Here is a 27,507-nt window from a genome sequence, read left to right on the forward strand (position 1 = left end):
AAGGGGACATGATTTTCAGCAATACAATCCACCTTCCCACGTGATTGCCAGGTGTGGGTCAGTAGAGTCTCTCTGCTTCTCTATGTGAATGCCTTTTTTTTTCTTCTATTCATCCACGAAGGAAAGAGGACGCAAACAATTAGACCCAGTAGAATACTCTGCAGTTTGTTAGAATAAATTGTGCCAATTTTCCACTTGAAAATTAACCCCCACAGAGAAGAACCAAAGAGGACCAAACTTCGGAAGGAGGTGGGAAAACACTTTGATAATCAAGTGGTATGTCTCAAATGGTCAGTCCTAGTTATTTGCTTTGGTTGTTCAAGTGATGTTCTTTTAACAATGTGGCATCTCTGTGTGTATACGTACCTATAGCAATAAGGGGATGGCGGAAGGGATGCCTTAATCTCCCAACCTTTCCCAATTTTTTTTTCCTCAACGAAAATTTCATCATTCGGAGTTCTTTTTGATGAAAAATAGAATTTGCAGTGCCCTTAAAATTGGGAGAGAAAAAAATTCAATATCTGCAGCGCGCGGGGGTGATTGAAGGATGTCGGTGTGGGAAAATCTCTTTGGTTGATGACATTAGTTGATGTCGACAAAAGCGACAAATTGAATACCATAGAGTGGATTTGCCAGCATTCACACGAGACACCCTAAAGATCAGCAGAGTGCTGAAATTTCTCCCCAAATTCTCACATTTTCCAACTCTCTGCAGACACATTCAGAGAATTTTCCACAATTTTCCCGACCCCCGCTTCAGCCTACACACGCATCCCAAAAATCCCTCACATGTGAAGATCCTCCGCACTGGGGTGTGAGAATAAATAATTTTATTTTTACTTTGTAGCGAAAATATGTCCTTTTGTCATCGTAAGAAGATTATTGGAGAAGAATTACCGCGTATCCCCCTCTGTGACTCCGTATGAGTATTATTGGGATTAGAAAAAAATTACATGGAATGCCTCACTGGGTGGAAGATCATCTCGAGGGTTTCCATTCATTTTGCTATGTACGCAAGAGAAGCGCTGTGCCATTGTCTGGTGTCACGTAGTCCTTCTTCCTGAAAATCTCTTGCGGAGAGAGCCCAGAAAATAAATCACTCGGTGAATTTTTCATGCTGGCCCGCGTGAATATTGACCTTTTACCTTAAGCACATTTTCCGTAGATGGAGTTTTGGTTATTCCACTTCAGTGAACTCTGAAAATTTCTCAAGTAAGCTGAAAAATGTTTATTGATTAAATTTTATTAATATTATAATTATTAAAAATTCCTTTAAAGTACGGTACTTATCTGGAAGTTAATAACTGGAAAGTTGTATAATTGGCTTTTCTTGTTACATCTTTTGGGAAAATTTTATACACAACATACATACGTAAGGACGATGACCTAGACCGTTCGTGTAAAAAAAAATGGATAAGACGATTATGATTTTTTAATGAAAAAATCTTTAAAAAAGATATGCATTTTATATCATTCTTTTTTCTTTCCTTTTCAAGATGCCGAGTCTATCCATCCTCCCGTACTAAAATCAATAAATTGACTGGTCAAAGAATCAAACACTGTTGCCACCGTGAATTTATAAAGACAATTTTCTACTTGAAACCCTTGAAACCGAAGATATTTCCCCTCTTGTGGAAATTAGCAATTCACCTCATTCCTCCTTTTAAACTTCTCTAGCTTTTCCTTTAGCTCTTCTGTGAAAGTCCCACGTCCTGACTCGTGGTCCTGGACTAATTGTCGATGATGGAGCAAACGAACCGTAAATTGATACAGAGCCATAGCGGTGAATGATGAAATTTTAATGAAATATCTGCATTGGCCAGGTATACAATGAAGAATTTTCCATGGAATGCAATTATTTGATGGTAAACGTCGTCTCTCTGTTCTCATCCGATGCTTTACAATTTTTCGCAGATGAAGTTTCTGTGCACAGGGTACGTACTAATGAGGTGTGTGCAAGCGACAAGGTACGATTAAAAAGTCTCTTCGGCTGGGATGTCTTGTTAGGAGTACATATACATTATACACACGCTACAATAGGGTTGGCGGTGCCTTTCCCACCTTCCATCTCTGACTTTTCCTCCAATCCAACATTACACCTTTTGTCTGCGCAAAAAGTGTTTGGAGGATGGAGAATTTTTCAGCAATTGACAGCGTGGGTGTGATGATGAATTCGTTTGGTGAATTTGTTGCTAATTTTTCTGGTATTTCAATCAACACTTTATTAAATATTCCACCCCTTTCACCTGACTGAGGTACAACCCTTAAACAAATAACCCAAGCTGTATTTTCCTCAATTGTCTACTAATTTTCCTATTATGCATTTCGCAGTATTTACTGCTGCTATATCAGCTAAATGTCGTGTTGGATAATTGAATAATTTAATAGTAAATATACAACATTTCCCACACAACCCGGAGAAATTTTGCCAACAAGAGGGAGAGGAAAAGTGGCATCATCAGGATGTGCATTCATACTCAATACAGAGTTTTCAATTTAATTATTCACCATTTGATACTGGATTGCACACAAGTCCGCTCACTTGTTCATGAAAATGGCATTCTGAATGATTTTAAGGAATGTTTTTAACTTTTTCAACATCCCTATTTGGCTAATTGGTATGTTGTATGTGTATGATTTAAAACATAAAATAAATGTCGTGACGTATTTCAAAGAAGTGACAATTTCTAGGTAACCAATTGTTCAATCAACTTTTAATTCCTCAAAGTGCCACGCATAAAATAGATATACGTAGGCCTTTTCTTGGAATCTACCATGCCTACATAGAGTAATTATCAAATGTACATTTGAATTTCTAAGTTGACAACTTCCTGAGAAATTGTTTTAAACGCATTTCGCAATTAATTCACTTCAATCCCAATGCGCTAACTCTCAACCGCATTTGGAGACATATAATACAATTGTTTATGATTTATTGACTCTCCTTTGAAAATATTCAGCTTGACAAAGAATCGTTACATTACTACATTAAAGTGTAATTATGTAATTTTTGCTGTTCATGGCACTTAAAATTGAGGAAAAATCAAAACAAACCGACGTGCCCGAAGATTATGAACCATATTCCTATCTTTTAACACAGGAGTATGGTTCATAATCTTCGGGAGCGTCGAAACGTTCTTTTTAGCTGTGATTCTTTCGAAGAAAAGAATAGCACAGCTTCTGTGTCCACTCTAAAACTCAAGGTCGTCGGATCGGGCTCAAACTTGGTATGAGCACGAATTAGGGTCCCAACATTCCAAAAAACGTATGCGCCGAAAAACTTTTCCGGCCGTCCGTCCGTAGTTTGGAGCTCAATTACAAGAGAATGGTAATAGATAGAGACTTGCGGTCAACGGCAAAGTTCAATTATCGACTAGAAGTCTTCCAACTATGATATCAAATTCGACCCCCCACCCCTGCATCCGCCATTTTGAATTTTTTTCAATTTTGTTTTTGCTATATCTCAGCTCCTATTATAGCTAGAGGTCTGAAATTTTAATATGTTGTAGGGGCCTTTAAGACCTTTTCAACAATACCCCATTTGCAAAAATTGGACAAGCGGTTTAGCAAATATAGAGTTTTATCGAAAGTGGGCTATAACTCCTAAACCGCTTGACCGATTTGAACCAAACCGGTTTTGAATGAAAGATCTCAAGAAGGTCAACAATTATCCATACATAGGAAGTTTCAAAAGTTACCGCTAGAGGGCCTATAATAAAAAACAAAATTTTCGATAAGTTTTCGACCAGTTTTCGATTAATAACTCAAAAACTGGACGATAGATTTCGATTAAATTTTAGTATGTTATAGGTGATACACACCTTTTAACAAAAAAATAAATTAAAAAAATTTATGTTGCGGTTTCAGAGATATAGACCAAAACAGGTTTCCATATGTACAGATTGTTGTAATAATGCCTTATATCGGTTTAACGGTACTTGATAGAGGCTTTTCGATTGAAGTTTCATTGGGTGTAGTGGGTATGACCTATCAGATTGTACTGATTTCAAAATTCAAAATGGCCGCCTTCTGCCATTTTGTTACATCAACAATTACTTTCACATATTCACATATATTTTAAACAAACTAATTGGCGCCCCGCGAAGCGGGGCGCCTTTTATATACATAAAAAATAAAAATATATAAATATATATAAACCTATAAATATGTATATAAGTACAATGATGGTCCAGCAGAGTAAAGGGAATGTACTGGTAAGTTTCACTTACGGGCTGTGATTCTTCCTTCAGATGACAATCCAAGTGTGGTGAAAATTGAGGTGTATAAATTTTTAGGAATGGCTTTCTCACGCATCGAATCACAGCCAACGCGTGTAAATTCTGAGGAAAGGCTTACTCATGCGCATTGGCTGTGATTCGTTGCGTGAGAAAGCCATTCCTAAAAATTTATCCACCTCAATTTTCACCACACTTGGACTGTCATCTGAAGGAAGAATCACAGCCCGTAAGTGAAACTTACCAGTACATTCCCTTTTTTCTGCTGGATCAGAGCTGGACCAAGCATATGCTTGATATCAGTGTGTCCCATTATAGAATTTCTACATCCGGTCACATTCTTAAAAGATAACATAATTACAGAAGTGCAAAAGTGCAGTGAAAAATAAAATACCAAGAAAATCACAGCTAAAATGGATCGCGAGACGCTGCAAAATTTTTTCGATGAAGTCACAGAGGAGAAAAGGGCGGTCGTCCTCACGATGAGGACGATCCGCAATCGCCTGGACGAGTATATTAACAACATCCAGTCATCCAGTATCCATAATGACAGTAATTAGTACTGGTATCCTGGAATACTGGAATCACAGCCAAGGCGTGTATTTTTTCTGTGGCAAGATGGGTGAAAATCCTTCCTTGTTTGGAATTGAAAATACTTTAACGTCTTTTAATATTTTATATTATAATTCCTACGTAAATATTTATCACAACACGCAATAAATTAATGATAACTTATGTAGTGATTTTCTGTACATTCACTTACTTTTGAAACTAAACTGTCGAGAATCTCAAGCAAAGAACTTCCTAAGAATTTATATAAATGGCTTCACGCTATGAAAATTGCACTGTTTAAATCACAAAACATTATGCTTATTGCTTCTCTAATTGGAAGCTTGTTGCCGTTTGTATTTACCTTAAGTAGAATAACAAAATTCCATGCCCTTTAATTAAAATACCTCTTCTCCTCAACCCTTTTACCGAGAATATCTTTAAACAACCCCAAAAACTTGTTTGAAAAACCTCAATGCAGTGGGTAACTTAAGGCGCATCATTAGCTAAAATATTATATCCATTAAAGTATCGAATTTCTATAGATTCCCGACCTCATAATTAATCAAACCGACCGTGAAATGTAAATTACCATCTGTTTATTTAGTGTATTAGAGGTTTGGTTTTGCGAAACTGAGTGAGATTTTAGCTTATCGTCGACTTTGGAGAGACAACAACCCCCTTTTGTGTTTTGTCTTCCATTTTTCCGTATATACTCGCAAGGAGGGTTTGCCAGCTCCGCAGCATGGTATACAGCCGGAAAGGAATCAAAAGGGGTTGGGTATTATCTGAGGGGTTGAGTGAATTTCAATACGTGTGCTAAAAGAAAAAAAAAGAATATGCGTAACCCAATTTCGTGTTGCAGAATCACGGAGATGGAAATTTTTAGGGTTTCACGGCAATTTCTTTCCCATTTTCTCACTGAGAGATTTTCCTTCCCAAATCGTTCTAGTTGGGGTGGAGTAGTAGGGTTGCCTCTCGCATGCGTTGCGGAAGGAGGGAATAAATGCTTCTATTTGTGAATGTTATTTCACATTCTCTGATGGAGATATCTTGATTTCATTTGATGCTCTAACACCCATCGGAATGTTTACGTGTAATTGATTTTGCCGACGTAACGGAGAGGGGTTGCATCCGGAGAAAATGGACATGCATGCGGGGGCAATATATCTTTTACGAGGGTGCAATGTGAAGAAATACTATATAGCATAGAGAGATATAAAGAAAAATTCTCCGTAAATGTGGCTTCATGGAGAAATTCATTAGAAGAATTATTAATCCTTATTGTCGTGGTCGAATTACTTGAAGGTAATCCTCGTGATTGTTGACAGTTAGTCAAGCGTTTCATCTAATCCACAGTAGATGTGGCCAAGAATGAGGTATCTCTCTGTGGGGTTTCACAGATACAATCTTCCTGCACATCTGCGCTATTTTAGTGATATTTTTCTCTATCGATCAATATATGGGGATGAGAAAAAAGAAATCCCATCAAAGGAAAATTTCTATATGGCTGAAGAAAAGACATTTTCCCAGTACATCATATGGAAATTCAAATTTTAGCGTTGTCATGAATTCATAAATATATTAAAAGGTTCCTTTACATGTCAGTTCAAATGTATAGGGACCAGGAAGTACACTAAAAAATTAATCAGATTTTTTTTTACATTTTAATACGAAAACTTTATTTTTTAGAAAAATAAGAAAATTCTTTTAAGTAATAACTTTTTCTAAAACTCAGATATACCCGGAATTTTAGAAATTTTTGCAAGTGTAATTTCAAAGTTGTCTAGAAAAGACACCTCTTAACCAAATTCTTGAAATTTCGCGTATAAAGTTCTTAAACTCTCTCTTTAACACTTTGAGGATCGAGGTTTCGAACCTCAAAAGTGTGACCTTAATTTTCTCTCGAAAGAAAATATTTTTACAAGTTTTCTTTCGACGATATTGAAGTAATGAAAGTCCCCTATACACAGAGATAGAATTTATCACGAAACATTAAATAGATTTAAATTCTGAGCCGATTGAAAAAAGTCGAATTGCCCACTTTGGCTAGCTAAACCCTCCAAGGGTTAATCGAGTCCATTTAATTTTATGAAAATAAAAACTTTTTATGCACACAAAGAAAATTTTCCGAGTGTACTAAATTACAATGAACAAATCTGTGAAAAATGGTAAAATAATGTCTGAGCAAAGAAATTGCTCATATTTAATTTAATTTCGTTTTAATATGTTGCAGCTAATTAGGGCTTCAAGTTCAATTAAAAGTTATAAAATTTTTTAAAAAAATTTCTGTAATGAAATCTCATTTATTATAAATCATTCAATTCTTAAAAGAGTTGAAAAATGAATTATCCATTAACAGCCGAAAAAATTGTTTTTGATTTTTTTTCAGTGTTCTCCACATACTGATTGTTCTCATAAGAACAACTTTGCATTAGAGCTTGGTATTTTGTGTGACATCCCAATTCTCTGCCCTTTCGCCTGTTGAGCCCCGCACTTTCTCGTCCCTAGCCATGGATTTTCCCGGTATAATGGAGCGCGGTAAGCCTCCGTATATCCACCTCTCGCTCACTCGTACATCATGCTGATGCTTTTGATTCATACGCCCCTTGCATATTTTATGTGATTTTAATGTGTCTCTGCTAAACCTCTTATATTTCGAACAAGCCATTATATATTTTGTTCAACGTAAGTGTTACGTTACCCCGAAATGGCAGAGAAAAAGAAGGTAGAGAATGATAATACCACGCTGATAAAAGAGTTGCCAGACAAAACATTGTTTCAATGCAGGTATTTAATATGTCGTTGATTACCGATACCATTTTTGTTATCAAATCCTTTGTCTCTCATTGAATTTTTTAACCATTAACAGCAATTGAATAATTTATTTTCATAATACAGAATAATTCCATTTAACCTGCCTTTTTTGCGGGAAACTTTTCCAATCGGCTTTCCATCATTCCATTTCCCATTGATTTTCACCGCAGCTGGCATGATTTTGCAAATTTTCAACGATATACAGCTATTTGGGCATCTACTTCGGGAGCATTGATTTTCTTCGAGCACACAATCGTGTTCAATCTTCCGCGTGATTTTTCTATAAATTCAGTGGCACCTCAAGAAAGGAAGTCAGTTGAAAGTTTACCAAAAACGAGGCAAAATGTTTCGATTTCTATTTGTGATTCTGTTCCTGTCGATTGTAGTGCAGGCAGATTATATTATTCACCATCCATGTAAGAAATATTTTTAAGTGAATAATTTTTCTGTGAGATTTTCTTTTATATAAAAAGAATGTTCTTGAAGGTGTCTTCTCACATGGATCAACGCCACCCCCTGTACCTAATTGGGTTTGGGTTGAGGGATGCAATGAATCGGGTTGCTCTGTACCAAATGGCTCAACGCGAAAAGTACGCACTGGATTCTACCCTCTTTCCACCCACTATCGTCTCCACGGGTACGTAAGGACATTCTTCCTTGGCATTGAGTTTCCCATCGAACAGCCCGATGAATTGTACAATCTCTGTGACCACATCGAAGATGGATGCCCAATCTACGTTGGTCGCGAGAGAAGTGCAGAACTTACAATTCAAGGCTACTCCCCCATCTCAGGTGTGACAGTGAGGGTGGAAATTACAGTCACTGATAAAGATACTGATGAAATTGTCGCATGCGGAGGTATGGAAGCATAACATAATTTTATCACTTTATTATCTAATCAATTTTCTTTTATTTTTAGCTGGAGATGTGACAGTTACTTCGCCATAAACACAGCTGTTCTTGAACTCCCACATTACGTACTATCTCAGTCTGGATTTTCTAATAGATTATAAAATTTTTGAAAATTTCTTCGCAGACTTCTGGCATTGAGAGTATCCGGGATTCTTGGCTTCAATTAGTGCTTGTTGAAATTTAATGAATTGTCGTGCAGTTTTAAGTTTTAAAGTGGACGATTGACTGAAAGGAAAAGACTTCTCTCTTCAATCGAAAGATTGTGAATAAAATATTAAGAAGCGAAGTAAAAATAAATAAACGTTCAAAAAAAATGTGTTTTTTTTTTTTACCACAAAAAGTCAGGAACATAAAAAACGATTTCTTAGGAAAACGCGGGGCTACAAAGATTCTCTCTTTCCTTTGCAGTGTGTTTTATGCGTTTTTCCTCATGTATTTGAAACGCGAATCTTCTATGCTTCCCAAGGATAAAAATAGAGAAGTTTAAGGCCAGAGCTTTCGACTCCTTAGTGAGTTTTCTTTAGTGGCTGTAAGGATAGTTATTTAACAGATTTTCTAAACATTACAATATTTCTTAGACACTTATTTTCCTTACCAATAAATCTCAAGTTCTCTCTACTTAGCATACCTACCTACCTTAACTACGAGGATGTTGATCATGTGTTATTTGTTTGTCCTAGGTTTGCTGAAGGAAGAGAGGATCTTCTCAGAGTGTGTAGAAATGTATGCGAAAGCAAAGTGGTGAGGGATATTATAGCAATGTGCATAGAATTGAAGATCGTCGAACCTCTGGAAAAGATTGTTTTATTTTTGAAAACTAATGATATAAGGATTTGAATCTTAATTACTAACTAAAGCTGTATTTCGGCGGTCATACATAGCGAAAGCTATAGACTACGGGTGGGAGGGCGGCATTAAAAAAAAAAAAAAAAAAAACCTACCTACCTTATACTCATATTGATGATTGATTTTCCATCCATTTTTAATTTTTTTTTGTGATATTATGGTTAATAACAACAAATTATACGGATAAATTTTTTTTCTGCTTAGGGGAACGTGGCCCAATTCTGACCGCCGCCCAATTGCGACCTCCCCTTTTTCTCGTAAATGACGAAATATTATAAAATTAGTATCACTACATTATGAAGATATTATAGTAAGGTAATGTTAGCGTCTAAAATAAATTAATTTGGTACACATCAAGACGAATTAAAAATCAAAATTCATTTTCAGCACTTGGCCGACATTTTCTGATTTTAGAAACTAAGTTGATATGAATTTTTTTCCCACTATTATGTCTCATATTATGCCGCGTTTCTGTACCTTAGAGGGTCTTTATTACTTGATTTACAATTTTTTGAAAGATTTTAGGTATTTTAAGTAATAAGGTGAAAAACATTACATGCAAAATGTTCTAATTGCGACCCCCAAAATGTTCCAATTCGGACCGTCTATTTCCACCATTCACCCCGGTAAAGCTGTCGCGCATGCGTGTAGTGGTGTGGAAGTGTCTTTCTCACACAGACCGCGATGTGTTTTGATTTCGGGAAAATCAATATTTTTTCACGTTTCTTGAAAGTTTTTTCGCAGTGAAAATGTTCCTAAAGCCAAAGGGGAATGCAGTTAGTGTAATTTACGCATTCCTCAGAAGAATTTTCGTGGATTTTCTGCGAATTACGTCAGTGAGTGCGCAATTGTCGGTGTGTGTGAAATTTCGTGTAGTCACCTCAAGGGCGAAATGTCAAAACAAATGTGGGGAAAATTGAAAATAAATTCTTGATTATAATAATAATAATAATAATAATAATATTTATTTCGTATCCAAACTGCGGCTGCCGCCGTCTTCATAACCGACCTCCCCGAGAAAACGGGGAGGTCGGCTTTTCCGTGTAATTCATGGCGTTTTTCCTATTTATAGTAGTGATAAAAGTGATCTACTAGTGAAAAACCCACAAATTACGGCAAAAAAAGGGGGTCGCAATTGGAACACTCGGGGGGTCGCAATTAGAACACCGTGGTGAAAAAGTGCAATTTTAGCAACTTTTTTTAATTCGACCATTACTCAGAACAGGTAAGAGTTAGAATGTTTGCATCTATAGAACAAAGTTAGCCTGTTAAATGACCTTTCCAATGGTACCAAACTTGTAAAGATTTAATTCATTTTAATATGACTTTTTTCAATCCTTCTGAAACAGAATTTAGGGGGTCGCAATTGGGCCACGTTCCCCTATGCATAATGTCTCTCTTGTTACGCTCTTACGAATTCTAAGATTTTTCAGTTTGTCCTTTAAACCGCAAAATGAATATCCCCTATATTGCGATGTTCTTTATCAGTGGTCTTCGATTGTTATGATAAAGGTTAAATTGAAACACAATTTGATTACTTATCGTTGTTTTTCAGTTAATTAATGGGGGTTCCTTATCTGTGACATAAAATCAAGATAGTTACTGAAGAATTTAAATTTTTTACGCCTTTCTTTTGCCTATCAAAAAATTCCTCGGCCTTGTTGAATGACTTTCAGTGAGTTCTTTGAATATATTCGACAATGACATTTTTTGTTAGTATTCAATCATCATAAAGAAAAGTTTATTTTTTTTTTGGGGTTTCCTTAAAGATTACTTAATACCAAAGACTACTGGAAAAATTGGCAATGACCTTAATCTAATCAATTGAAGTGGATGATAAGGAGTGAAAATCGGAGATTATCTCCCATCATCTTTCTAGAAGACTTCAATGTGAATGTAATCAGTTTAGTCTAAAGACAAATTGTTAGAAAAAGTTCATTCAAGTTTTTTTTGTATCTGGAGTGACTTTGCAGCGGAAAAGTGAAGTCGAAAAGCTCATCGCATATCTAAAGCTAGAGAATCTACGTAATATGAAATCAAGAGGGGTTTTTTAATAATTTACGGTGGGCTTTTGTTCCCTTTATCAGTATCAACCTCTGCCCCATATTTCAGGAATTATCTCAAAAAGTGATGTTTAGGTTTTTGTTGGAGAGTGCACCACTGGACACGAAAGAGAGTATAAAATGGCGATTTCACCTGAGATGCAGTCAGTTTTGCTTTGCCCGTGAAACCAAAAGCACTGTGAAAATGTTGAAGTTCTTGATACTCGCTGTTCTCCTGCCAGCCGTCATTTACGCCCGCGTCGATCATCATCCATGTAAGTTATTAAATTAGTATTTTACAAATTATATTTAGGTCCGTTTAAATGTAGATCGTAATATGTTATCTGTCACCTTTATATAATGTCTATTTGACCTTTATGTGCTATAAATTGATTAGATTACATTTTATGATTTCGGTGTCATTCAGAAAAGACTCAAAAATGCAAATTAATAAAGAAAAAATCTGCAAATATTTATTAGTTGGTATTTCAAATAAGTAAAAGACTAACTAGCGTTTAAGGATCATAGCACTAAGGATCGACAAGTTGTAGCAGTTTCTTTTCTTATAAAATTTTACATGATAGAACTGCCAGTTTTGTCAGACGCCTAAAGGCGTCCAGTAATAACCAAAAAGAAGTTTTTGGAGAAATTATCTAAATAAGTGGATCCTGTAATAAAGAGAAAGAAAAGAAGTGGGTTTCGTAAAGATCGGATTTTCTGTCTGAAGTTCAGTTATAACTAAATTTTATTAAAGGCTGACGTTTCAGACTATTTAAGTCCTTCATCAGGGCCTATAACAATATGAAAGAATACATAAGACTTGTTGAAAAAAAGAAGTCCTTAAACTCTTCATTTAACAGAATTCAGGGTTGTAGCTCATTTTGCTATAACCAATTTTCTACTTTGTAGAGATATTTTTTTTTCTATGTATCAGCGGAAAATTGCATTTTCGGTCAATTTAGGGTATCATTTTGAGCTCTGCTATTTGGTTAAAATTTCTAAAAATCCTAATTTACTGTGAGAAATCCGCGTTTCTAGGCTCTTCTGCACGTACACATTTACATAACTATTCCATTGAGTCCAAATATGATTTTAAAAAAAATTGCCACTAGAAAATCTGCTAGATATTGTGTAATAAATAGCTAATATTAGATTATAAAATTTCCTTTTAGGTATCTACTCGCATCCAGGAAATACACCCCCAACAGCTGCTTGGGTTGAGGTTGCAGACTGCACCGGAAGCACTTGTAATATTGTCAATGGCGCTGCTACACCCTTGAGAGCCGCCTTTGCACCAACCACCAGTCACAACAGCCTTGGCTTCTACGTGCGCGTCTTTTTGCTCGGTATTTCGGTGCCAATTGACCAGCCACCAGGCCTTGACCAAGCTTGCGATCTCATTGAGGGTGGATGCCCCATTGTTGCCGGACAAGGCGAAACTATTGCAAGTATGGTCTTCCAGCAAACTTCTCCCCTTGCTGGTCTTACAGTGCGCATTGAGGTGGACCTTAGGGATCATGATACTGGTGAATCTGTTGTGTGTGCTGGTGTTCAGGTTACAATTATATCAGCCGAATAATCATACCACTTCTGAAGCACGTTTCGATCAACACCAAAAGCGATAAAAATACATTATGATGTTTGTTACCACGGAAGTCCATTTTATCTTGTTGTTAAAATAAAAGAAAAGTCCTGAAAAACACCATATTATTTTTATTCTCATCAACCAATAGGATATCGCTCTTCTTGTGCTATCAAGCTGCGAGGAAAAGTCGTCTTAATGAGTTATTTATAGAGCGACAGGTGATATTTTGTGTGTGATTAACATATCTTCTGGAATGTATTTATGAGATTTATGATTATTTTGAAGTACTTCTGTCCTCTATGGTGCCATTTTGCGTTGAATTTCAGTTGAGTATAAAAACCAAAGGAGGTACCATGTTCAAAATCAGTCTTCAGTGAGGTTCAGTACAAGCAAAAACCATGAATAAGTTACTCTTCATTCTGCCAATTTTCTTTTTTGCCACAGCCTATGGTGGGATTGTGAATCACGTTAATTGTAAGTCGAGAGAAAAAGCAATATTTAACTTTTTCTGTAAACTTAACTTTTTCTGTAATTTCATTCAAACTTTACAATGTAGGTGTTCACGCACGTCCAGGACCAGGACCAGCACCAACATGGGTGTACGTAGATGGATGTGAAGGAGCTTCGTGTTCCGTTCGCAATGGCACAGATGCTTTCGTACAAGCTGGATTCACACCAACATACACGCATCACAGCCTCCGCTTTCATCTGGGAGTCTATCTCCTTGGCATTAGCATTCCTATTGAGCAACCCGAAGCCGGTGCAAATGCTTGTCTCCTTCTTGATGGTGGATGTCCCCTTATTGCTGGAGCTGGTGAGAGGTCTTTCACCTACGGATTCAGCATTTCATCCCCCATCGTAGGACCCACTGTTCTGATTGAGCTCAATCTTATTGATTCCGATACTGAGGAATCTGTTGCATGTGCTGGAGTGTCTGTCACTATTACTGCTTAAAAAAAAATGGAAATTTAATAAAAAATTTTATATTGTCAAAATGTGACTTTTTTTTAAAAAGCTTTTATGTAAAATTATTTTAAGTTTATTATAGAATCATATTGATAACAAAGTTTCGTCTCCAGATCATGAAAAAAATATTTTTCTTACTTATCAGAATAATGTGAAATATCATAAAATATTTTTTAGTCATTATTATTTTTTAAACTCACGAACTGAACTATTCTTAGAAGGAGACGTAATTTAATTAAGTGACAACTGAATAACGTGTATAAGAAAGAATGTTAACAGCATTGTGTAAGTTGTTCAGTGGTAGCCACCATGGAAAAAGTCATCATAATACTGTTGTCCCTGTTTTGTGTCACAGCATTTGCTGGAAACATTCAAACTAGTAAATGTAAGTTAAGTTACTTAATGCATGCACATATTTTCCTTTCAAAGAAAATATATGTATATTGTTTTGTATGTACTATCTACAGGTCTTAATATAAATGCCCAAGGACTCAAGCTGAAGTACTGCAAAATATCCGGATGCAATAAACAATCCACCTGTGAGATCTCTGCAAGTTCAAATAAACCTATCAGCATAGCTATTGGAGTCATAGTTAAACCAAAAAACAAATACCAAAGTGTCTCATGTAACATAACCGCTGTGTTGACTCAGGGCAATGTTGCAACTGGTATAGGAGGATTGCTTTCTGGACAAAACACCAATACGTTTCAATTAGGGACATATTCTATGTGTGATCGTATTAAAACAGGCAGCTGCCCTTTACAAGGGAAAAAGAAAAACAATAAACCTGTGGTTTTCGAAGTTAGTCGATCTATCTCTTCGCCTTTACCCATATCAGGCATAGCTGCTACTCTTCAAATTATTATATTTGATCCCAATAATAATAACAATGAATTACTTTGTTTTCAGTTTGAAATCAAAGTTAAATAATCCGACTACTGAAAAAAAATGAATTTATATTAATAAAATTTATATTGTTATAATTTTTTTTAAAAAGTCACTGATTATTCTCTGAAAAAAATTAATCAACTAGTTTTAAAGGTTTTTGGGTTATGTGGTAATTGTACATGGTAATACAATGTACATACGTATGCTAAATAAAGTATAACAAAAAATAGAATTTGTGTTTACTTGATTATTAGTTGGTGTTCCACTTCGTGGCCAACTCCATGTATCGTAATCGTCGGAAAAACCGAACACCTTAGATCGGGTGGAAACTTGGTACGAGCACGTTACAGAGAACTCACGTTCCAAAGTTCTAAAAGCCATATCTTCTATTCTTCTTGTCCGATTTTGCTCAACATGGTATCAAATTAAAAATTTCGAAATTTTCTACAACTTTCTAGAACACTAGAACCCTCTAAAACCATTCCTTCAGGACAAAAAATGCCAAAAGCTTTTTTTGTAAAACAAAAAGCCGCCATTTTGTATTCTGGAGGTGACCTCGGAAAGTATAATATATTTTAAATTTTAGCTTGTTTCAAGACCTGTCCATAAATAGTCAAGAAATTTCTGTAGGTGTTATTGAACCAGAGATATGACCACTTTTTTGCTACATTACTGAATTTCACAAAAAAAATCAACTTTGCCTATACTAATGCTGCTCACAAATCGCATTACTACGCATAAACAAACCCCTACACGTTGTAGGATCAGCTCTTATATAATTGGATGCATTATGATTGACTTTTTTATTCTCGGCATTATAACATATACATATGAGTTTATTAATGTATTTGTGTATTAATCATTAGTATTATTATTATTTATATTATTAATTTCACGATTTAAAAAAATAGGTAGAAGTTTTATATTAGTCGTGAACGTGATATTCTTTTAACTAACTTATTTCTAAGAAAAATTCTAAACTAGTTGCTAGGCTTTCTACTTGGATACAATTTTTTTTCGTGACACTCGTTTTACAAAGAACGTTTCTTTGTAAAACAAACTTTTCTTTGTTCCTTTGCACTATATAATAACCATCGAATAGATACGTTCTTCACAATCTTAGATAGTGCTCAATAGTGTCAGCACAATGTATAAGATCGTCTTGATTATTCCTTTGATGTGTTTTGGAGCAGTATGGTGCGGGCCAGTAACTTTGTCTGCCTGTAGTAAGTATACCTATATAAAGTAGATAATATGTAAAACAAATTTAACCTTATACAATTAAATTATTTTTAATTTTTTGTATAGAAGACTTATTGTATATTTCTTTTTTTTTAATTAGCTGGTATTCCTGCACAAACACCACCACCCCAAATGCTCACCTATGTCAATATAACAGGCTGCGCTGGAGCTACGTGTACCTTAAATGCAGGTTCAACTGTTTCTGTGGAAATCGCGTTCACTTCAGCTGGAAATTATGCTCAACTTTATGTAAATGGAACTGCTACAGTGGCAGGTGTGCAATTGGCTCCTCAGCAAATAAGTACGTGTGACAGTTCGGTAACAGGAACTAATAAATGCCCAATTGTACCTGGTAGAGTGGTCTTGAGTACGTCTAGGAGCGATTTGTCGATCGTAAGGGGCACTTATACTGCGACAATGCAACTGAGAATAGGCAGTAATACCGCCGTAAGACCTATTCTTTTCTGTTCACAAGCAACATTAACGATTACTGTTAATTAATAATTTTGTCTTTGAATTGGATTGAAAATAAAGGGCCTATACGTACGAGAATATGATTATGTTTTTTTTTTTTTAATTTCTTCATTTTGCAGAGAGTTTTGAAGAATATGAGGATTTCAGCATTCAATTTAGCTTAAATTTAAGAACTTTTTTTTTTGTGGAAAAAAACTTGAGAAGCATTCAATTTCTGCAGTAATTTTTTTTTATTTTTCATTTTTTTTCTTTGCTTTGTTCTCCATTCAAAAACATTTTCTTGGATGAAATTAACAAGTATGGTATTGCTGAATGTCAATTCTGTATGGATTGAAATTTTGACAATTTCTTGCATCTACTTTATAGTGGTATAGAATTCTTATTATTCTGAATTCTTTAACAGGAAAAATGTAGTCAAGATCACAAGAAATATCTTCTTATTCAAACGTGGTTTACTATAAACTTGACTTCAAAAATTCGTTTGCTTGTTCTTTCGTTTTCATAAAAATTTAAGCAGTACCCTCACTTGTAATATTGAATTCTGATTAAGTTTTCCGTGAATATTTTGTCAATTTCCAATCCAATCAATCATTTTTCCCCAAGAGCACGTGGTTGATCAATCCTTTGCTCACGTCTGTAACATACGACCCGTTGACCCCAATCATCCTCAAGCCAGAATTCCAAATTAACAGTCACACCAGACACTGGAGCTTCAACCTTCATTCCAAGTCCATACCGTGCAATGTCGTCTTGGTAGAGTGGACACCTGACAATGCCAATAAGGCCACCGCAAGCATCTTGATCCTCTGGAGGAATTTCAAATGGAATTTGCAGAGGTCCCAGTATCAGCGATACACCAGGCTTTAGGGTTTGAGTAAATCTCTCTGAAATCATTTAACAGACGATAATTTCAGTAAATCTTTAATAATTTTTTTATTAAACAAGAAAAGTAAGGATACCATACCCACACGAAAGTCCATTTCAAAGTAAACAATGTCTCCGTTATGGACCCAACATGGTAGACTATCGCAACCGTAGACATAGACATCGAGAGGAAGAGGAACATTGTTAGGACCTACGAATGGAAAAAGTTATTAATTTCTTGCATAGAAAGAAAATTAAAATGTTTTATCTCACATGGTGTTATCCCGTCCATAAGATCAGCAGATATTCCTGCTGCAAGAAGACCCACAAGGATGTAACGAAACATGGTAAGTATTCACTTCAATGCCGTCTAATGCACTGTATGAAATCATTCGACTGAAGCCCAATTTAAAGACAAGCTTCCAGGATTAAACCTCCAAAATTGCTTCAACGATAAGATAAAACTCCGACTGAATGGACTAATCGTTCACAGGTGCACAGCATGCGTCTTGTCCATGCGTCTGATACATTAAGTAATCGTCGAGGTTTCAAGGACTCACAGGTAAAGACTAGCTGTAAATTTCAAAGAATACAATTCTTGAATCAAAAAGATTTTTTTTCTTTAATCAAAATGTGAGTTTATTTTGTGATAAATATTTTTTTTTGCATTTGGCTAGCTTTATGAGTCATATTAGGATAGAAATTCGCTTTGAATTCAAGCACGAGGCTGCACGACTAAGGGCATCTGTCCGCAGGCTACGCTTCGATTGTTGTCGTCAAAAATTTCAACACGAGTGATAAACTCTTCATTGATTGGAACTCCCGCAACCATGATCTTAGCCTCGAAGAAGTGATCACCGGCAGGTAAGTAAGGATCACAATAACCAGGGATGTTGATACAGGCATCCCCCATTTCGAGAGGAAAGGTAATTTCACCCTCTGGTACGATAAGAACAACATAGGCAGGAAGGCGTGTCGTTATGTAATCTGAAGAAACGTTTGAATTAGAAAATTACAAAAGAACTAATCTTTGCCACAACAAACTTACTTGTCCTGATGCCAATACGGAGATTCATAATGGTATCTTCAACAAGTGGTGGACAAGGTCCATGGCTGCATGACACGAGCTCAAAACTAATTGGCAGATTACCCTGAGGGCAGGGAAGAACGTGGATTTGAGCCAAAATGGCTGGTACAAGGCACAGAGCGACTACAGCGTAGCGAAGCATGATGGACGAATCAAAACTTATGACTGATTTTAGTAAGTCTTTCTCCATTTATACCCCCAGCGAGGAGATAGTATTTTCTTAGATAATCAGACCAACGTAGTCTCATTGAGCAGAAAATCTATCTGCAGGTGGTGAAAGCTCCAAATAATAGTGGCTTTAGATAAGAGGTTGTAAATTAAGAATTAGTACTAGATTGGGGCAGTGTGATTTCTGCACATGGAAGGTCTTACAGTCCCAAAATATTTCAGATGAATCCATCAATGGAAAGTGATAAGATTAAGGTTGCAGAGGCATTTATAGAAAAGTTTTTAGTTTTTTTTTTACAATAACGCATTTTATGTTCTGTAATATCTTTTAAAATTAAAAATTATTTCCTATTTTTAAAAAATTTTATATTTTCTTACTTTGTATTTTTGTCTTATAAAATAATTAGTAAGACGCATTGGTAAGAATTGATTATTCATAACATGCAAAATACTAAAGAAGGAAACTTAAAGTTAGCTGAAAAAAAAAGTAGAGTAGAATAAATAATCATTTTCCATGTTATATGAAAAAAATGTTTAATTTTATCAGTTTTCTCTTTATTTTTAGTTGTGTTATAAAATTTAAAAAATCTGTTCTAAGAATCCTTAGAGAACTTCTAACTCAGAAAAGTGCTTCTGGCAATTTTTGTCCATTTAAATTGAAAGCCTAAAACTTTTTAACCTGTGTTATTTAGTACCTATGTACCGAAGCAAAATAAAAAAGAAAATATGTTTAAATATAACAAACATTTTATTTCCAAATAGATACATTAAAATTTTAATTTGTTGGATGGAATTGAGCAATAATGGATCCACAGGCCAGTCCAAGATTATTCTGATCTCTCATTGTTACAGTGATTGTGACCTGTTCATCGGGAAGAATACCAGCGACTGTAACTGGGAAGCGAACAGTGTGGTGTCCAGCACCGATTGGGCATCCTCCGACAACAGCATTGCAAGCATCTCCAGTTGGCAGAGGGAAATTGTGAACCTCTCCGTTGGCTCTGGTGATTTCCGCAAGTGTTGGAATTTGTGTTACCTCACCAGCTGTTTTGAAGAATTTAAAATAAAAAAATATATTATTTTATTATTAAATTCTTAATTATTTTGAATTACACAATTACCTGCTTGAAAGGAGATTTCTAGGGTGATAGTTTGTCCAATGTGGAAATCACATGGGCTTCCATTGACACATTCAGGAATATCAAAATGAGTTGGCAAGTTGATTCCTGGACCTGATGAATCAAAAACAATTTTTATTTTTTCAGTTGAAAAATTTAAATTTTTTTTATCTTACATGGAATTATATTGAATCTATCGCTAACAGCAAGAGCTGGAAGCAAGGTAGCCAAGAGCAAGAATCGGAACATGGTGTACTGACGTTGATATATAGCAAAGCGCAACTGACGAGTGTCTAGCTCATTTGGGCTTTTATAGAAAACATTTCCACGAGACTTTATCTTCCTGAGATTGAAATCTTATTAGTCCAGGAAAGCTAGGTGGTCGTTATCAGAGCTAGCAACGACAATCAAGAATATGAGATTGTTATCTAGTATTTTTTCTTCCTTAAACTCTGTGCTAAAAAAACTCACTAAGAAAGATGGTTCATTCATAACTTTTCAATTCAAAATTAAAAAAAAAAATTCTTGTATTTTTTATAGGAAAACTTTTTGGTCTTTTCAATATAGATTGACTCTGAGCTCTCTTTTTGAACTCTTTCTCTGAACACTCAATTAAAGTTAAGAAAAAATGCATTCAAAATTATATAGGTACTCAAGTTATTTTATCTTCCTATTATCCTTTTTTAGAAAGTCTGGTAATCTAAGAAGACAGCAGTTCTTTTGTACGAGATACAGAAACCCTCAATTGTTAAAGCTAGGTACATATGTATATGTACATAACTTAAGCTTTCTGTAATTTTTCACTCGAAAGCTTCGAACAAAAGCTTTCTTAATCCTCTGAAAATATGGGTCATCTGAATTTTGGCGCTCTTCATGTTTCATTGGATAATTTCAGTAGCACATTTACCTGAAAAGTTTATTAATAAATTCCCATGTGTGTATGTCCTTATCAGAGAAATAAGTCAAGATACTATGAGACCACGTCAACATCATCCACAGCCTTCCAGCAGTGTTTATTTACTCGGTACCGTGAAATGTGGCGTTTTCTGATTGTTGGAGGGCTATTAGCTGTTGCAGTGGCCGTAAATCTGGAAAGATGTAAGCTATAGAATTCTACATAGAAAACTGAATTTCCCTTTTTCAATTCAAACATAATTTCAGGCCGATTTGGACCACTTCCTCTCGATTTGCGCTCCTCCATGTGCAACGATACTCACTGCCATATATCAGTAACTGCTCCTGTTGGCATTGAGATAGACACGAAAATAAGTAAATTTATTTAACGATTTTTATATAAATATTTTTAAAAATTAACAATTTTTCTTGCAGAAAAAAATACAATCCACGTTTTTCCGAGTGTTATGTTGTATTTCTATGAGGATGGGGTGAAAAAAGGAGAATTGCCAGTAAATATTGATATTAGGAAAGGTTGCAAGTACATTGTGTCCCACACGTGTCCACTACGTAAGGGGAACGTCATCACTTGGGCTCTCGATTGGGATTTCTTTCCATCTGAAATATATCGAGTTGGTAGTACCTACAAAGCCGAAATTGTTCTACATGATGAATTCCAGGAACATGTGACGTGCCTAAAAGTAAATCTCCTTGTGGTGCCATAGACAATTTTTTCTGTGAAATAAATGCATCTTAATTCTTAATTTATGTGTATAGTTTTATTGACTTAGCAGAAAACTAATTCTCTGTATTTGGGCGCAATGAAATAAAACTCGAAGAATTTTCTGAAGGTACCTATCGAATCTGTCTTGATATCTTCTTGTCTTTATCAAAGTTTTTTCGCTTGTATTAGAGTTAATACACGAATAGAGATAACGATACTGACCACGTCTTAACCAGCATTGCCGAAAATTCAGTGTGGCTTCAATCGTGGGTGAGAAATGTGGCGATTTCTGTTCTTCTTGACTCTCCTATCAATTGCTTTAGCAGTAAAATTAGAGAAATGTAAGTATAAAATAAAGAATAAATAAATATACTTTGAATTTTTGAGCATCCTTGTTATATTATTTTAGGTAAATCTCGTCCATCACGACCACTTCCTCTTGAACTTCGATCTACAACGTGTAATGAGACACGCTGTTCTATCTCCAAATCTGCTCCTATTGGTTTTGAATTGGATGTAAAAATTCGTAAGTTATTACCTTTATTTTTAAATTAATTTTTCAATTTAAAAGAATAAATTTTCCAGGAAACAACACAGAGCATGTTTTTCCAAGCACCTTGCTGATATATAAACTACCAGACCACCATATTGGGGAAATCCCAGTTGAGATTGATGTGAATCGAGGATGTGACTATCTCATTTCACATTCCTGCCCCCTTAAAAAAGATGATATTGTGACGTGGGCATTTGATTGGGATTTTCTCCCAGATGAAGTTTTTGGTGTTGGAGTTACATTTAAAGCTGAAATTAGTTTGTACGATGGAGCAGCAGACCCAGTGGCGTGCTTCAGAGTTGATCTCATTATAGATGAATAAAAATTCAGAAGAAAGATATTCCTACTTTTATGTATATTTTCGTGAAAGCTCCGGAAAAAGCTTCTATTTCATCAAAGCTTCTTATTAATCATGGAAATTTATCAAAGACACTATTTTACGTTAAAGGGCATAAAGCTTAGTGAAAATTTTTTAAATTTTCTTCCTGTATAATATTTTTATCTCTGCTTAAAAAAGCTTTTCCACTCACTTCACCTTATACGGGTTATTTAAAACATTTTAGAATCCATTTTATTTTCACTTTAATAGATTTTTCTTAAATTTATCTTATAACGTGTAATGTAACTCGAGTACATCCAATGGCAACATCATTCTCATCATGCAGTGAAATGTCCACTAAGAGATTTTGGGCACCTGGATAATGCGGACTCACGTCCATGTAGAGAATATGTCTGACAACAGTACCCTGGGGGATGGGACATTCTCCGTCCAAAAGATGGGAACATCCATCTCGTGTTTCATAGGGGAGTTCATACGGAATGGGGATGTTTAGAATGAAGGCAAGAGCTCTTGGTGAAAAGCTCTGAATGTCTCGTGCTGAAAAGTGCCACGAATGTGAATCAATTACGAAAAAATTATTTCAGAACAATCACTTCCAGAAAATTAACTCACGTGCACGAAAAATGATTTCCATTGCAGCTCTTTCTCCCACATAAACATTACAAGGAAACTCATCGCAACCAACAACAGTCAACTGAAGAAATGGCTCTTCCCCTGATGCACACATCAATTCACCTTGCATTTGCGTTAGAAATGGCACAAAGGCCAAAATCACTAAATACCACAACATTTCTTCAGAACTCTAGTTAAGTTTTGCTGCTCTTCTTAGGAGTGTTCGTCTTTTATACCGACGTGAATAGAAAATTAGGAATTTTCACACAAACATTGATTGTGTTATCATATCAAAAAGTGAAGATTTTCTAAGATTATTCGTCTGTATTAAAACTAAAAAAAACACACATTGATATCAAAAGCTACCCGAATTTCTCTAATCAGAAGAGTTTCTCGGGGAAATCATCCAAATGGATGGAACCCGTATTAATAAAAATAATGATTAGTTTCAATGCAGCTTTTTTCCGGTAAATATACCAACACAATTTTACCAACTTTACTATGGATTCTAAATTATGCCTCGTCCATTGCTGTTTGACAGGAATATTTAGCATCACAAGTCATTTTTAGCAATATTTGAGCATGTAGGTACTTATTACGTTTGACAGAAATTATGTACCTTAGGTATAGCTTTCCCGAATTTCCCTCATTAAAATTATATCGTTCAGAAAATAAATAAGTATTTTAAGATTGCCGTGGTCTAACAACTTCTATATTATGTACGAAAATTGTTCGGAATTCGGTCAGCGGGGGATGATTAAAAATGCAATTGTTTGCATTCAGTTTGTTTGCATGCTGAATGCAAACAATTGCATTTTTAATCATCCCCCGCTGACCGAATTCCGAACAATTTTCCTACAATTTGCACGGTCGTAAATCTTGTCTATATATTATGTACACGAAACCGTTTATGTAATAAAATACATTTTTCAAATACTACGAATAAGAAAACAAGTTGAGCTTTCAAAGCACAAAAGTTCGAAACATACCGTAGACACCCTTTTCCCCATATTTCTCATATGTATGTAAGTATTTCGAAAGCTTTTGTCAATTAAATCGCAAAACGTTACGTATATCAGTCAATTTGAAAATTCAATATGTACAAGATGTGTGAATAATGCGTATTTTCCTCATTTTCCTTAAAATATAAAACTCTGAAGTTTATAACAAAGTTAAATTTATTTACAAACAAAATTTTGACGGTCTCATGATATGAAAGATCTTAAGAATGTAATGCTGGATTTTTCTTAGAACAAATGGAGAGAAAAGAAAATTATGGGACAGCATTAATGGGCACACGGACGCAGTTGATAACATTGTTGGAGGGATCCATGAGAGAGAGCTCAATCTGGAGGTTGTTCGTTGGTGGATAATTGGGTCCAACAGGTAGGCGGAAAACGTATGTGACGACAGTTCCATAAGGAATGGGGCATTCACCATCTTCAAGATGATCACAGGCATAGTTGGTGATCTCTGGAGGGAGAGTGTATGGGACAGGGATGCCCAAAAGGAAGGCGATAGTCCTCGGGGAGAAAGACGGAATGTCTTGATCTAAAAATAAGAAGAAAAAAAACGTTAAATATTATTTTAAAAATTTAAGTAATAAAAAAAAGTTAAGTTTAAGTTTTAAAATACTCACAGGCTTGGAAGACTACCCTCATGGTAGCTTCGCCTCCAAGTGTAATATCGCAAGGAGCCACAGGACATCCTTCCACTGTAACCTGAATTGGGGAATCGTGTCCAGCAGCACAGGTAGTAACTCCCTCTGTAGCCAAGATGGCTGGGATGAATGCAGCTAAGATCAGGTAGCGCAGCATTGTCCTTTTGCAACTTCTCACTTGTTCTTGTTAACACCAATTTCCACAACTGACCTCCTTCCCATCAATGAGAACCCTTTTATAGGTCGCCGAGGCAGTTGAGTCGTATCGCACAAGATTGGAATCACACAGTGGCATTTCATTGATAAAAGGTTTTGGAGGCACAGGTGTTCAAGATTATGTAAAAAGTCGCCGTAAATATCATTTATGACCCTTGATAAGAACAAAATCTATTGATTTATCTACGAAAATTCTTGATTTGAATGTGCTGACAAACTCTTACGCATTAGGGGTGGGTTCTTATCAAACAAAGAATCTGTCAAAGAATCTCTTTTAGAAATGAAAGTATGAATAAATCATGATATAATCTTTAATTTTATTTTTAGAAACTGAAGTATTTGCAATCTAAAAAATTATGAGAACTAATAAAGTTCAAAGACATCTTGTAATTACTGTCATGTGTTTTACTCTTGCTGCTACTTGGTAACTTTCTCCGATTTTGATAAGATTCATCAGTAACTTTCGGATTAGAACAATAAAACTGTCGGTTTTCCCAAAAATCATCGAAGATTTTTATGACCTATTTCCGGAGATCAAATCTTCTTTCCAATCTCGTTAATTTTGTCTCGCCATGACTTAACACATCCGGCGAATTTTCATTGTTTTTTTTTTTATAAATTGCTCTTTCGCCACCGTACAAAGCATTTTACTTGATTGAGATCAAATTTTAATGGAAAATTCTCACTTTTAGGAGCCAAGAAATATTTTATATAACGTCTAATCGCGATTAAATTTTTGAATCAAAACTAAAAACTTTAAAAATCAGCAGGTATTATTAGTTGGTATACCACAATCGTGGCATACCAAGTATTGTAATCGTCGGAAAAACCGACCACCTCAGATCGGGCTCAAACTTGGTATGAGCACGTTTTAAATATCCCACTTTACAAAAATCGCGGTGAAAAATTTTTGATCCGACCGGCCGGCCTGCCGTTGGTTCCCATTTTGCCTTTACTTGAGAACGGTAACAGATAGACTTCCGTTTTGAAGTTTTCTATAGGTGGGTGTAAATTTTCATTTTTTTGCATCCGTCAATCACTTCCCTTATAGCTAGAGGTCCGAAATTTTAGTATGTTGTAAGGCTCAGTGAGATGTTTTTATCAACAATTCATACTTGAAAATCGGTCAAGCCGTTTAGCAAATATGGCGGCCTAAAGCAAAAAGTGTTTTTTCGATATAACTCGAAAACGGCTTGACCGATTTTGATCAACTCAGGCTCAAATGAAAGGTTTCAATATGCCTTACAACTGTCTAGAACATTCCAAGTTCGAAAAATGACCGCAAGAGGCGCTGAAGGCAAAAACAAAAATTGCCTATAAGGGAAAATATCTCCGAATCGCTATTAGGCAAATCTTTAAAATTTTGATATGTTGTAGCCTGACTCAATATCTTTCACCAGTCCGAAAATGAAGAAATTCTATGTCGCTGTTTAGAAGATATAGTCTATTTGAAAAATTTTTGAATTTGAAAAGTTCTAAGAGCCATATCTCTTAAACGGTCTGTCCGATTTTGCTCAATTTAGTATCAAATTAAAGGTTTTGCAAAATTCTACAACTTTCTGGAACATCAGGAACCTCTAGAACCATTTCTTGAGGACAAAAAGTGCAAAAAACTGTTTTGGTAAAACAAAAATCCGCCATTTTGTGTTCTGGAGGTGACCTGGAAAAATATTAAAATTTATGTGAATTTATAGCCTGTTTTAATACCTTTCCAAAACTATTCGAAAAAATTCTGTATGTCTAATAGAACTTGAGATATATGCATTTTTATGTATAAGAATGCTGAATTTCTCAAAAGAAACTGGACTCTCATCCTCTTATAAACCTAATTTAAAACTTTTTTTGTAAAGAAAAAAAATTTTCACGTGTAAGATTATTGTTTTTCTTTATTCTCTTTAGATCATCGTTTAATTTCTTCATTTTCTTCACGCAAAGAAAACACTAAATATTGAGAAGAAGAAGGGACAAATAGCAAAAGAAAATTTTGATTTCAAACTTACAATTCTCCGACATCAAAAAATATTTTAAAAAAATCAAGAGTTTTTCTACTTAAATGATTGTGTTCAAATAAATCGACGTGCCCGAAGATTATGAACCATATTCCTATCTTTTAGCACAGGAGTATGGTTCATAATCTTCGGGAGTGTCGAAATGAATTTACGGCCTTTGAGGACATTTCGCACATCTCACCTGATTAAAATATTATTGACTACTGATACCAGGCGATTGTTACCAACGACATTCATTTTCTATTGGACTTTTTTCATCTCAATTATTTTCTCTATATAAAATTTGCGCGAAGCGCAACAAATCCCCGCGAAGCGGGGCGAGGTAAATTGGAGCGAAGCGACAATTTACCTCGTACATTAATAATTTTTTTTTAATCAAAGTTTTTCAAAAAGGCAAGAGTTTTATTAAAATCCTTGCGGCACAATTCTATCTCTGAAAATAAAAACGAAATTTAGGAAAAATAAAATAATTTTAATTTTCTTCCTTCCCTTCCCCTTGGATCAAATCCTTCCTCTTTAGGTTGATCAATCCTTGTTGCCATTGCTCTCTCCAACATCCTAATCTCCATTTCGTACTTCCCCTTCTTCTACATCACCGTCTTCCACTTCTCGTACACTTTATCTTTCAGGTCAAAAAACTCCTTGCCATCCATTATTTTTTAGAATCTTTTTTTGTTCAAAAAAGATTTTTTCTTTTTTTTTTCA

General features: G+C 35.3%; 7 protein-coding genes and 2 long non-coding RNA genes across 11 annotated transcripts in view; 5 read left to right on the forward strand and 4 right to left on the reverse strand.

Moving 5' to 3' along the window:
• LOC129797635 (cytochrome P450 6A1-like) overlaps positions 1–27,507 on the reverse strand; it is a 690,618-nt gene that overhangs the window by 484,910 nt on the left and 178,201 nt on the right. Inside the window, exons 1-2 of one of the 3 annotated variants that reach the window (XM_055840405.1) lie at positions 24,557–24,785; positions 24,086–24,468 (exon numbers count right to left, since the gene is read on the reverse strand). The exons of the other annotated variants lie outside the window; for them this stretch is intronic. Coding sequence (XP_055696380.1) covers positions 24,191–24,468; positions 24,557–24,734 — 456 coding nt within the window. The 5' untranslated portion in view covers positions 24,735–24,785 and the 3' untranslated portion in view covers positions 24,086–24,190. Of the gene's footprint in view, positions 1–24,085; positions 24,469–24,556; positions 24,786–27,507 lie in introns of those variants that run through there. 3 annotated transcript variants of the gene reach the window in all.
• LOC129797630 (cytochrome P450 6a9-like) overlaps positions 1–27,507 on the reverse strand; it is a 667,408-nt gene that overhangs the window by 484,910 nt on the left and 154,991 nt on the right. The gene's annotated exons all lie outside the window — the stretch shown is intronic.
• Positions 7,922–8,828, forward strand: LOC129797769 (uncharacterized). The gene is made up of 3 exons (XM_055840611.1): positions 7,922–8,017; positions 8,088–8,459; positions 8,521–8,828. Exons 1-3 carry the CDS (start codon positions 7,945–7,947, stop codon positions 8,547–8,549), a joined length of 474 nt encoding a protein of 157 aa, XP_055696586.1. The 5' UTR covers positions 7,922–7,944; the 3' UTR covers positions 8,550–8,828.
• LOC129797766 (uncharacterized) lies at positions 11,583–13,103 on the forward strand. Its single transcript, XM_055840607.1, has 2 exons — positions 11,583–11,676; positions 12,574–13,103. The coding sequence occupies exons 1-2, from the start codon at positions 11,607–11,609 to the stop codon at positions 12,978–12,980; spliced, it is 477 nt and encodes a 158-aa protein (XP_055696582.1). The 5' UTR covers positions 11,583–11,606; the 3' UTR covers positions 12,981–13,103.
• LOC129797768 (uncharacterized) lies at positions 13,346–13,981 on the forward strand. The gene is made up of 2 exons (XM_055840609.1): positions 13,346–13,460; positions 13,543–13,981. The coding sequence occupies exons 1-2, from the start codon at positions 13,385–13,387 to the stop codon at positions 13,938–13,940; spliced, it is 474 nt and encodes a 157-aa protein (XP_055696584.1). The 5' UTR covers positions 13,346–13,384; the 3' UTR covers positions 13,941–13,981.
• On the forward strand, positions 14,100–15,073 carry LOC129797801 (uncharacterized). Its single transcript, XR_008751347.1, has 2 exons — positions 14,100–14,337; positions 14,420–15,073. It is a non-coding gene; the product is annotated as an uncharacterized LOC129797801 (long non-coding RNA).
• Positions 15,955–16,637, forward strand: LOC129797799 (uncharacterized). The gene is made up of 2 exons (XR_008751345.1): positions 15,955–16,067; positions 16,184–16,637. It is a non-coding gene; the product is annotated as an uncharacterized LOC129797799 (long non-coding RNA).
• On the reverse strand, positions 17,146–17,767 carry LOC129786089 (uncharacterized). The gene is made up of 3 exons (XM_055820940.1): positions 17,695–17,767; positions 17,522–17,632; positions 17,146–17,441 (listed from the first exon to the last, which is right to left on the reverse strand). Exons 1-3 carry the CDS (start codon positions 17,765–17,767, stop codon positions 17,146–17,148), a joined length of 480 nt encoding a protein of 159 aa, XP_055676915.1.
• Positions 22,568–23,124, reverse strand: LOC129786174 (NPC intracellular cholesterol transporter 2-like). The gene is made up of 2 exons (XM_055821055.1): positions 22,918–23,124; positions 22,568–22,842 (listed from the first exon to the last, which is right to left on the reverse strand). The coding sequence occupies exons 1-2, from the start codon at positions 23,093–23,095 to the stop codon at positions 22,568–22,570; spliced, it is 453 nt and encodes a 150-aa protein (XP_055677030.1). The 5' UTR covers positions 23,096–23,124.

The sequence above is a fragment of the Lutzomyia longipalpis genome, chromosome 1 (genome assembly GCF_024334085.1).
Source record: "Lutzomyia longipalpis isolate SR_M1_2022 chromosome 1, ASM2433408v1".
Taxonomy (NCBI): domain Eukaryota; kingdom Metazoa; phylum Arthropoda; class Insecta; order Diptera; family Psychodidae; genus Lutzomyia; species Lutzomyia longipalpis.

Coding starts and splice junctions, on each gene's coding strand:
- LOC129786174 (XM_055821055.1), bottom strand. CDS start 23,095: ATGTTGTGGTATTTAGTGATTTTGGCCTTTGTGCCATTTCTAACGCAA. Junction 22,843..22,917: donor GGAAATCATTTTTCGTGCAC/GTGAGTTAATTT, acceptor GGCACTTTTCAG/CACGAGACATTCAGAGCTTT.
- LOC129797769 (XM_055840611.1), top strand. CDS start 7,945: ATGTTTCGATTTCTATTTGTGATTCTGTTCCTGTCGATTGTAGTGCAG. Junction 8,018..8,087: donor TTATATTATTCACCATCCAT/GTAAGAAATATT, acceptor ATGTTCTTGAAG/GTGTCTTCTCACATGGATCA. Junction 8,460..8,520: donor TGAAATTGTCGCATGCGGAG/GTATGGAAGCAT, acceptor TTTTATTTTTAG/CTGGAGATGTGACAGTTACT.
- LOC129786089 (XM_055820940.1), bottom strand. CDS start 17,767: ATGTTTCGTTACATCCTTGTGGGTCTTCTTGCAGCAGGAATATCTGCT. Junction 17,633..17,694: donor TATGGACGGGATAACACCAT/GTGAGATAAAAC, acceptor TTCCATTCGTAG/GTCCTAACAATGTTCCTCTT. Junction 17,442..17,521: donor TGAAATGGACTTTCGTGTGG/GTATGGTATCCT, acceptor AAATGATTTCAG/AGAGATTTACTCAAACCCTA.
- LOC129797766 (XM_055840607.1), top strand. CDS start 11,607: ATGTTGAAGTTCTTGATACTCGCTGTTCTCCTGCCAGCCGTCATTTAC. Junction 11,677..12,573: donor CCGCGTCGATCATCATCCAT/GTAAGTTATTAA, acceptor ATTTCCTTTTAG/GTATCTACTCGCATCCAGGA.
- LOC129797768 (XM_055840609.1), top strand. CDS start 13,385: ATGAATAAGTTACTCTTCATTCTGCCAATTTTCTTTTTTGCCACAGCC. Junction 13,461..13,542: donor GATTGTGAATCACGTTAATT/GTAAGTCGAGAG, acceptor TTTACAATGTAG/GTGTTCACGCACGTCCAGGA.